General features: G+C 37.7%; 1 protein-coding gene across 1 annotated transcript in view; it reads left to right on the top strand.

The window, feature by feature from the left end:
- The first annotated feature begins 541 nt into the window (after window positions 1-541).
- Window positions 542-12,048, top strand: part of LOC131431528 (zinc finger protein ush) — a 598,378-nt gene continuing 586,871 nt past the window's right edge. The window contains exon 1 of the mRNA XM_058597308.1: window positions 542-1,367. Coding sequence (XP_058453291.1) covers window positions 1,316-1,367 — 52 coding nt within the window. The 5' untranslated portion in view covers window positions 542-1,315. The remainder of the gene's footprint in view (window positions 1,368-12,048) is intronic.

Below are 12,048 nucleotides of genomic sequence, written 5' to 3'. Positions count from 1 at the left end.
CGTGCTCGCTCGGCTCAACGAAACCGACTGTTGATTCAAGTGTTTGTCGTTTATCGCGGCGCCCCAGCATTGATCTCTTTTACTCCGGTACATCGCGACGAGTAACCGATCGAAGTAGCCCAATGGTTGAACCGCTCACTCTTGCGTTTGTTTTTACACTTTCCGCTGCAGCTAGCGGTCCCACTCTAGAGACATGTCAATTAAACAACATGCTTGCGTTCGGCTTCTCTGGGGGCCGAATGAGAATTTGCTGCTGTAGTAGTGTGTGGCAGCAAATTCCGACGCTTCTCGTTCGGTTGTTTTGATACATGTTTTTCACGAAGCCGGTTTTCCCCCCCGGGACCCATCATTCGGATACCTTTTTCCGGTTGATCGTTGCACCGATGAAGGAGACGCGACATGTTTCATGTCGCACGCGGGATTTGCCGATTTTCCCGAGAGGTCCCAGCAGTAAACGGTTATCATCGGGAGCACACTTTCGCCCCGTGTGTGGAGCAGAGCGCGTTCGTTTCGGAATCGGTTTTGTGTGTTGCTTCCTGATTGCCATACCGTGGCTCCACGAATATTGTCGATCGCAGACAGACAGACGGACGGACGGACAGACAGACCGACCGACAGCCAGTTGTTGCTGCTGCTGGTTAGCATTTCAGTCGTTGTTGTGCATTGCATCGCAGATACACTTTACAATCGCGCGCTTCGTCGTCGTCCATTCTTGTGGCTTTCGTCTGGCTCCGTCATCAGTTGTTTGGTTACGTTGGGTCAGGTTGAACGTGCCGCGGCGGTCGCTTCTTGTGACACTTGTGCGATTATCGTAATGAAGGTGTCTGTGCGCGAAAGTGCTGGCGTTCGCAAATTGTTCGCATTTCTCCACATTTGTTAGAAAATATTGTGCCCTGTTTTTTTTCGGAAACCTTGCTGAGCAATGTTTTTTCGCTCGATGGCGGCGTTATGCTAATTGTGTTGTTTATTCCGAGTGTTTGTGCATTATCGAATTGAAACGTTGCTAACGTACGATGATTGTGGATCAGCCGAAGAATAATTGAGTTCCGTAAAAGTTAGTGCTTAAAATATTAGTGCAATTTTCCTATCAATTAGTAAATAGTTAACTAACCGTACTCAGATGAAGTTCCAACAGCAGTGAAGCCAAAGCCGTGTCAAACAGAATCATATTTCCTGCCAGAGAAGATACGAAGTTCTTGTCAAATAGATCAAAGTGAGCCTTGGGCGTGTGAATTGAGTGCCATTCCCCAGTCGTAGCGACGTTTGTTGTTGTTGTTTGCTGATCCGATGTGATTACATGACCATTTGGTGCTGAATGATAATGTCACGTAGGAAGCAGTCAAATCCAAAGCCTCTTCTTCAAAAAAGTAAGTATTGTCAAGCCACGGTAGTCGGTAGTGGTTGTTCCAGCAAACGACCGCAAAGTTGTGCGGTGGTTTGCCCTCCAAAACTAGCGGCATGTCAAGGGGCAAACGAAGGGACAGAAAAACGTGTTTGTGTAAACGTGCGGATTTTCCAAAATACTCGGGTTGCTGTTTTTGAAGTTAACTGAAGGTGCTCGAGGTGCGCGAGGTGAATTTCTACAGTCATTCCTAGGCGAGTGTGGACTCGAATGTTTTTCCACATGAGATTAGGGTTAATTTGTTATTAGGCATAGTACATTTATCAGATTCCGGGCTATTTTGAGCTGACGGAATCCAAAGTTTTTGTGTTACCGCTTATATGATCTTACATGAAAATTTTGAAAATATTTCGTAACTTTCGGAAAACCTTATCGATGAAGTTATTTACTTACCTTTGAATTTGTTTGTATGGTGTACTACTTGTATTCGGTTTTTGTTTTTCGAGTGCTCAAAGTTTTCAGCGAGAGAGTCGATTTCGCGAAGTCGAATGAAGAAAACAGCGATTTAGAAGAAAAATTTTCAAAAAGAAGTTTATGTTTCGCTTATGTCTTTTTCTCCAATACAACATCGTATTCATACCTGCCAATATAGAAAAGACAACCGCGACGTTTTTTCGGTGACAGTGCACCATATAGCTGCAAATTACAGAAGCCAATTCAACCATTTATGCTGATTTCGGTCTTTCCGTGCCCAGATTAATCGACGTTTCACAAATTCTTAATATGCTGCACAGATTTTTAAAATGACAAAAATTTCCACAGATTTCTGAAATCAAACACAGACTAACAATGCACCCCTAAAAGTGTTTTAATTGTTGGGTAAACTTGGAAATTGAATAAGCATTTGAGAGGGGCGAGATCTTGTTTTTTTGCGCAAATGTTGGGATCGGGATCATAGTTCAGTTTTATTATTTGAAGTAGCAAATTCATAACTAAAATCGGTAGGGACTTCAACAAACTTGCATTACAACTGGAAAAGTCCAACTCAGTAAGGAGTTCAAATCCATTTTTTTAGTACTTGTGGATCGGAACACATTTATACGACACAAATTTTATTCAATTTTCACTAAAAAACTTGCATTCCCTTTGGATCTACCATCGTATTTCTTTCGACGTCCATGGAGCTACAAAAATAGATTCAACAAACTTGTTGCGTTTGTGGCGAAAATCGGCCACACAAGATCCCAATTTCTTTTTAAACTTCCCTGTTTCAAAGTGAATTTGATCTTCCTAACATTAACAATTATCTGACTTTATAGAATCGTCGCGTAAGTCTGTACAAATATGTGAAGATTATTCGTTCATTGTCTAATGAAGTAAATAAAAAAACTACAATATTATTGATAATATAACGTTAACAAAAAACATTTTATTGATGAACCCGATCTACCCCGCATACGCATGGCTGCCAGATGGCTTACTAAACGCTGCCAGCTGGAAAAATATGGCTGACATTCTGGTGACCGCCTGCCTCACCGCTGCCAGATATACAACTCAAACGATACAACCGCATCCACCAGGATTTTTCCACATTGAAATCTTTGACATTTTCAGCGAAGGTGAGAAGATGAAAACGCTCGGCTAACTTAGATACAGGCGACTTTGTTTTGTAAAATTGGATTTGACAACCGTCACTGAATCAATTTTGCTAGCCGTCTGGTGGCCATGGCTGCCCAGGTAGCCAAAACGCTATGCGGGACGATGTGTTCACAGATTTTCTAGTTCAAATACAGATTTTTGAAAATATTTCCAGGCATCCTTGATGCGTACGACTGTTACTATTATTGTAATCTTTCGTTTTCAACATGCAATCTTTCAGTAAATACGGACACGGATTTTAAGGTCCCCTCAACGTTTCGATATTATATTATAGTCTTCTTGAAGGTTTGAAAATGTTCTGCTCGTTTGTCTTTTAACGAAAAGACCCCAGTCAAGCGAACAGACCAAATTTCAATCCCCGAAGAAGACTCCATTAATTGTCGAAATGTTGGAAAGGATTCGAACATCTGTTTCTAATTCTTCTATGAAAACTGCTTTACCTTTTTCTATTATAAAACCGCACCAGAAACTTAATTTATTAAAGCGAAAGTGAATTCCGTTTAGAAAAAAAACTTTGATGTGAACGAAGTGTATTCGTGAATGACATGCACGCCTGCTACGATCGAACTCCAATAGATTAAAACATCCAAATCCTCACGAATTATTTACATGATTTTCCTCCGATAGAATATTTTAAAACTATTTTTAAAAGGGTTTCCCAGGGGAATTTTGAACCACACTTTTATCTGTAAACTCACCCGAAAATAGTCATTTCTCAAAATTGAAATATCTTTGAGAAAACGATGGGGCTCCTCTATTCCCGATATTTTTGGTACTGGAATTCGGAAATCGGTGTAGCCGATGTCTGGTAAATTCACTTAAGGGATTGCCATTTCATTCGGTTTGAATTTTTCGAAAATTAGTGCAGCCATCTTCAAGAAATCGTAGCGCGTTTCAAATAAAATTTAGTTATTTGTTCATTGCCTATCAAAATCTGTAAGCCCGATAAACCCGATTAATTTATGTGAAATGCGCATTTTTACACCGTTCTGTATCTCCTGCAATGGAAGTCAACCGATTTTCACCATCTTAGATTGAACTGAGAGGCTTTCAGATATCATAAGAATATCCCGATTATTCTTATTGTAATACGTAAGGGATAATGAATAATATAAGAAAGGCATCATTACAGGTGACAAGTTTTGACACTTTTTTCCAATCTTTTTCGAACTGTTTAATGGTTTTGGCTGCCGAGACATGTTTCCTAAGAAGTGCCTTTGTTAAAAAAAAATTCCTCAATTGGTCGAAGTTGTGGGCAATTTGGTGGATTCATGTATTTTGGGAGAGTCGGTGTTGAACAGTCGTTCGCACCGCACGCATATAGCTCTTGGCTCCTGGAAATGTTTTCTGGCTACCTAGAGTTTCATTGATTCAAGGCTTCAGTCTTTTTCAAGGCTACCTGAATCACTAACAGTCTTTTCAAAGACTAACAATTAGTCAGCCTTTCTCAAGGCTACACAAAGAGTGATATTAGAGTGACTAAGAAAATAATCAGCCTTTTCAAAGAACTATTATTCGAACTAATCAGTCTTTATTAAGACTACCACAAAATCAGTCTTTATCAAGACTTTTCCAAAAACGCCTGCGTCCAACTGGAAAGGCAACAAGCCTAAGGCTAAAAATAATTCAATACGGAATAAATCACAATCTGTTATTCAACATTTTTCTAATAACATTCACGATCTTATAGAATCTGAATGTAAAAATAAAAGACAACGGACGGATTTCCCTTCCGTTGATTCTATGCCGTCTAACAATATTTACGAGATTCTTCCTGAATCCGATTGTAGTGACATAGAAAAAAATTCTTCAAAAATTCCCAAAATGGACGCTTGTCGTTCTGGGAAGAAACATCAATCTATGCCACCATGGACGGTGATGATTTCCGACTTCAAAACATTCCGTACTGAGCATTCTTATTCGATATTTGTCCGAGAAACTTTATAAATATGATATAAAATAGAAACTTTATAAAATGATATAAAATCAGACAGACTCTTCAAGGCTGTCTTGAAAGGCTTATAAAATGATCAAAGTATTGATGAAATTAAAAATAAACTAAAAGAATTTCTTGGATTGCCCCTTCCCAAGTAATACTTATGAAAAAAAAAGAGCGAATGGTACTTCTAAACCACGCTCTGGAATTTCCAATGAACTTTACTTAATACACTTCAATCGAAGTGATGTAAACAATTTGAAAACTTTAGAAAAAGTACGTTTCATTTCCCACATTAAAATTCACTGGGAAAATTATAAACGGCATTCGAAAGACTTTTGTCCATTGAATGAAACCACTGATAAATTTTCATGTTCAAATTGCAATGGAAATCATAAATCCAATTATTTGAAATGTCCTGTCAGGGAAAAAAATTTAAACGCTCGTTCGCTTAGACAACAAGTCAAATCAACGACCTTAAATTTACAGAACATACCTGAAAATCAAAAAACCGTTGCAAATGCCACGCCTAATTCTACTAAGGCACTTTTTACTTCGAATTTAAAACAAAATACAAGCACGCCTTCCAATTCGTCTTCTAACGAAAACAATTTATTAACAGGTAGATCGACCTCGTCATCATCTTCTTCTAATGTCAGTTACGCTAGTGTAGCAGGTAGAAATCTACCACCTATTTCTTCTAATGTAAATAATCAAAACACAGGATCGCCTTGCAGTTCATCTTCCAACGAAAACAATTTATTAATAGGTAGACCGGCCAAATCATCTTCTTCTAATGGCAGTCTACCTACAAATATTCCTTCAATGCCATTCGCTTCTTTAAATGGAGTCGATTTAGGCGATATAACTGAAAATAAAATGATCTACCTACAAGATCAACTTTTTCAAATGATCATCCAAATGAATTCGACTTCATCACTTTTTGAAGCATTTCAAATCGGATGGAAATTTGCAAATAATATTATAATGAATTTAAAATTCAACAGTGATGTTAAATAATTATTTGAATATTTTAAATTGGACTGCTCGATCTTTGAAATCGAGTGAAGATGAATTTAATAATTTTCTCAAAGTCCACAAAAATCATATTGCCATTGTGACAGAAACTTTTCTTAAACCAAATGTAAAATTGAAAAGCAATCCAGATTATGTGGTTCATCGATTTGACAGGTTTACTGGAATGGGTGGTGGAGTTGTCATTTTTGTCCAACTGCAAATTAAACATCGAATTTTACCTTCTTTCAATACTAAAGTTATTGAAAGCTTGGGAATCGAAGTTGAAACCATTCATGGAATTTATTTCATCGCTGGAGCATATTTGCCATTCCATTGCACCGGCGGACAATTAAATTTCTTTAAAGGCGATTCGCAAAAACTCACAAGATATCTCAACAAAGGACTTAAATGCTAAGCATGTCCAGTGGAATTGTAGGCAAAATAACAGTAATGGTAAAATACTTCATAATCAACTCTCAGCTGGTTACTTCACAGTTCTTCATCCCAGTAATCCGACTTGTTTCTCTTCCGTGAAAAACCCGTCTACAATTGATCTGGTTCTAACAGATCAAAGTCACATTTGTAGTGAACCGATTACTCATGCTGATTTTGACTCAGATCATCTTCCTGTAACATTCAGACTTTCCAACGAAGCTATAATTAATCCAATTAGTTCTATTTTCAACTATCATAGAGCTAATTGGTTGGATTACAGATCTCACATTGAAAATCATGTGGATCATGAAACTATTTTAGAAAATTCTGCGGACATCGACACAGCAATTGATAATTTGAATCATTATATTATCGAAGCTAGAAATCTTTCAGTTCCCAAAGCTCAAACTAAATTAAATTCTCCTATCATCGATGACAATCTTCAAATGCTCATTCGGTTGAAGAATGTTCGTCGACGACAATATCAACGTTCTCGTGATCCTGCTATGAAAAACATAGTCAAGGATTTACAAAAAGAAATTAAACATAGATTTCCTTTTATGCGAAATGAAAATTTCGCTAAAGAAGTTGAACAAATTAAACCTGATTCTGAACCTTTCTGGAAACTTTCTAAGGTTCTTAAGAAAACTCAGAAACCAATTCCTGCTCTCAAGGAAGGAAATCAAATACTTCTTACAAATGGCGAAAAAGCTCAAAAACTTGCTCAGCAGTTCGAGAGTGTCCACAATTTTAATTTTAACGTTGTGAGTCCTGTTGAAAATGAAGTCTCACTGAAATATGATCATATTTCAACTCAAGTGTTATTACAAGAGAACATTATTGAGACGAATTTTGATGAAATTAAGTCAATCATTAGGAAACTTAAAATCATGAAGGCTCCTGATAATGATGGAATTTTTAATATTCTTATTAAAAATCTTCCCGATGTTGCCTTGAGACTCCTGGTTAAAATTTTCTACAAGTGGTTTTCATTAGCTTACTTCCCAAAAAGATGGAAAAACGCTAAAGTAATTCCTATCCTAAAACCTGATAAAAACCCAGCAGAAACATCAAGTTATCGCCCAATTAGCTTACTTTCTTCTATCAGTAAACTTTTTGAAAAAATTATTTTGTTGAGAATGATGTCTCATATAAATGAGAATTCAATTTTTGTACCAGAGCAGTTTGGATTTCGTCATGAACATTCAACTACTCATCAACTTGTCAGAGTTACGAACATGATAAAAGCAAATAAATTTTCTGGGTTATCAACTGGAGTTGCTCTTCTAGACATAGAAAAAGCATTCGACAGTGTTTGGCACAAAGGTTTAATAGCAAAAATGTCTGATTTCCAGTTTCCTATTTATTTAATCAAAATGATTCAGAATTATTTAACTGATCGCACTCTTCAGGTTAGCTATCAGAACTGTAAATCTGAATTGCTACCCGTACGAGCCGGTGTTCCGCAGGGTTCGAGCGTAGCTCCAATCTTGTATAATATTTTCACTTCTGATCTTCCAAATCTTCCCGTTGGTTGTCAGAAATCTCTATTCTGTGACGACACAAGTCTGTTAGCCACAGGTAGAAATCTAAGAGTGATCTGCAGTCGCCTACAAAGAAGTTTAAATATTTTCAGTGATTATCTGTCAAAATGGAAAATTAAACCAAATGCAACAAAAACGCAGTTAATTATCTTTCCTCACAAGCCAAGAGCTTCTTTTCTTAAATCAAACAATAATCACATTATCAAATTGAATGGCTTGGAATTGACATGGTCTGATCAAGCTAAATACTTAGGTTTAACGTATGACAAAAAACTCACTTTCAAGGATCACATTGAAGGAATCCAGGCAAAGTGTAATAAATATATTAAATGTTTATATCCTCTTATAAACAGAAATTCTAAGCTCTGTCTAAAAAACAAATTGCTAATTTATAAACAAATTTTCAGACCAGCCATGCTTTATGCAGTACCAATTTGGTCAAGCTGTTGTTCCACCAGGAAGAAAACGCTTCAAAGGATTCAGAATAAAATTCTGAAAATGATTTTGAAAAGTCCTCCCTGGTTTAGTACAAATGAGTTACACAGCCTCACAAATATAGAACCATTAGATGTAATGTCACATAATATTATAAGCAAATTCCGACAAAAATCGATGCAATCTTCAATTGAAGATCCCGGCAACGATTTGTAATCGAGTTTCACGGAGGTTTCGTTGTCCATGATTATGCAGTTCAAATTTCCAGCAAGAATCGTATTGTACAGCTTTCGAACCCTCGACCGGATCGATGCTTCTTGTTTCGGACTACGTTTTGGTTGTTTCTGCTTCTTATAGGTTCGAAGATTTAAACGTTCTTTAGCACGAAGAACATTTGACTTCGAAGTGCCCACTTTTTTGGCCACATCCCGAACTGAAACCTCCTTCTTTTGCTCGAACGCCTTCAGTTGTTCTGCTGAAAGTCCACGCAACAAACTAATGAAAACGAATAGACAACTGTACAAGTGGTTAGAGAAGAGTGTAAACAACAGGACGCAGCCATAAAAATTGACAGATTCCTAACCATTGCGAAATGGCAGAGGTTCGCTTGTGAAAAAATACTCATGAAAACGAAAATTTTTACTAATCGCACTGCACTATGGTCCGAAACAGGAAATTAGCGTGACAAAAATATTTTGAAACTTTTGAACTTTTTTTTTTCCATAAATACGTTTATTTCTTAAGGCAGTTTACATAAGTTTTTCTTCGCCGTAGCATCACTTTTACATAATATTCTTATCCTAATTTAATTCTAACATAGTCACAACGTTTTGAATTTATTAAAACATATTCTCTTATAGCTTAAATATCATCTTAGGTAACTCGTCATTAATTATGAAATCTACTCGGAAATATTATTTGAACCAAACGATTAACTTCTATAAATTATAAAATAAGCTGTTATTTTCAGACATTTTGTTGATAATTTCATAAACTGTTTCGAGTTTGTTTGTATCATTACATAATTTTTATTCTAATTTAGCTATTGGTTGAACTCATGGACGCAGCTGGGATCAGAACTAAGTCTTAAAAGGGGCCTTTATTAAATTGAAACTCCAATTTTCTTTATGAAATGATAAATAAGTTTCATGTATGAAAAGTCACGACAAGCAAGAATGTCTCGAACTGGGATATTGGGTAGTCTACCTTGGGTACGCAAAGAATTTATTAGTTGAGATCTGACATCACGATACTCCACGCATGTCCAAACGACATGATCAATATCTCGATAACCTTCGCCACAAGCACAATGATTAGTCTCGGAGAGCCCAATTCGAAGGAGATGTGCATCTAACGTGTAGTGATTGGACATGAGTCTGGACATCACACGAATGAAATCTCTACTCACATCCAGTCCCCTGAACCATGCCTTTGTCGATATTTTCGGAATAATTGAGTGCATCCACCGACCCAGATCATCTTTATCCCAAGAAGCTTGCCAGCTGGCAAGTGTTCTTTGGCGAGACGAGCTATAGAATTCGTTGAAAGCAATCGGTCTCTCATAAATTTCACCCTCAATAGCACCACGTTTGGCTAAAATGTCGGCTCTTTCATTGCCAGGAATGGAGCAATGAGCCGGGACCCAGACTATAGTGATTAGATAATTATTATTCAATATGTCGTTCAGACACTGTTTTATTTTACCCAAGAAAAACGGTTCATTTTTGCCAGCAGCGATTGAGCGAATGGCTTCAATTGCACTCAGACTATCTGTGAAGAGGAAATAATGGTTTGGAGATAATGTGACGATTACACTCAAACTATAATGAACTGCTGCTAGCTCTGCTATATAAACAGATGCAGGTTCTTGAAGCCTAAATGAGGCCGAAACATTATTGTTGAACATACCAAACCCTGTCGCTTCTTCAATTCGCGATCCGTCCGTATAAAACATTTTCTCAGAGTCAATATGCCTGAACTTACTTGAAAATATTTTTGGGATTTCCGTCGAACGTAGATGATCCGGGATTCCACGCACTTCGCGCTGCATGGATGTATCGAAAAATAAAGTTGAGTCAGGGACATTTAGGAGGCTGACACGGATAGGAATATATCTTGAAGGGTTGATTTCCTGTGACATATGGTTAAAATATACTGTCATAAATTTTGTTTGAGATCGAAGTTCGACTAGTCGTTCGAAATTATTAATTACCATGGGATTCAGCACCTCACATCTTATTAGCAGGCGTGATGAAAGCTCCCAAAATCGATCTTTTAATGGAAGAACTCCCGCCAGAACTTCAAGACTCATTGTATGTGTCGAATGCATGCAGCCTAAGGCAATTCGCAAACAACGGTACTGAATTCGCTCAAGTTTGATAATATGAGAGTTTGCAGCGGAACGAAAACAAACGCATCCATATTCCATCACTGAAAGTATCGTTGTTTGATACAATTTTATTAGATCTTGCGGATGAGAACCCCACCAAGATCCTGTTATTGTTCGAAGAAAATTTACTCTTTGTTGGCATTTCGTTATCAGATACCTAATGTGTCCTCCCCACGTGCATTTGGAATCGAACCACACCCCGAGGTATTTAAAAGTTAAAACCTGTTGGATCATTCTTCCCATCATATGGAGCTGAAGCTGCGCGGGATCATGCTTTCTTGAAAAGACGACTAACTCTGTTTTCTCCGCAGAGAATTCGATACCAAGATGAACAGCCCAAACGGACAAGTTATCTAAGGTATCTTGCAATGGTTTATGCAGATCAATAGCTTTGGGCCCAGTAACTGAAACCACGCCATCATCTGCCAATTGTCTTAGTGTACATGGGGTTACAAGACAGCTGTCAATGTCATTCACGTAAAAATTATAAAGGAGCGGACTGAGGCATGATCCTTGCGGTAGACCCATGTAGCTAATTCTGAATGTTGCCAAATCGCCATGTGAAAAATGCATGCATTTCTCTGACAAAAGGTAATGTGCAAATAATTATTTATAACCGCTGGAAGTCCATGTTGGTGGAGCTTGTTTGAAAGAACATCAATGGAAACTGAATCAAATGCTCCTTTAATGTCTAAAAATACAGATGCCATTTGTTGCTTTTGAGCGAAGGCAATTTGGATGTCAGATGAAAGTAATGCAAGGCAATCATTCGTCCCTTTATTTCTACGGAAGCCAAACTGAGTATCTGACAACAAACCGTTCGTCTCGACCCAAGTGTCGAGACGTCGTAGAATAATTTTTTCGAACAATTTTCTGATGCAGGACAACATCGCAATGGGTCTATATGAGTTGTGATTGGAAGCTGGTTTCCCCGGCTTTTGAATGGCGATAACTTTCACTTGTCTCCAGTCAGGTGGAACAATATTTTGCTCAAGAAACTTGTTGAACAATTCCAACAAACGTCTTTTTGCGAGGTTGGGCAGATTCTTCACCAAGTTGAATTTAATTCTGTCCAACCCTGGAGCGTTATTGTTACAAGACAAGAGTGCTATAGAAAATTCCATCATTGAAAATGGGTTATTAATAAAACCATTATTTGGATGAAATTCCCGAATAATGCTCTGCGTAGGAACAGAATCTGGGCAAACTTTCCTAGCAAAGTCAAATATCCATCGGTTCGAGTATTCATCACTCTCATTGCCCACGGTACGATTCCTCATTCGTCTGGCCG

Source organism: Malaya genurostris, chromosome 2 (genome assembly GCF_030247185.1).
Source record: "Malaya genurostris strain Urasoe2022 chromosome 2, Malgen_1.1, whole genome shotgun sequence".
Lineage (NCBI taxonomy): Eukaryota > Metazoa > Arthropoda > Insecta > Diptera > Culicidae > Malaya > Malaya genurostris.
The sequence above is the reverse complement of the archived record's forward strand: the minus strand, read 5'-3'. Positions and strand labels throughout refer to the sequence as shown.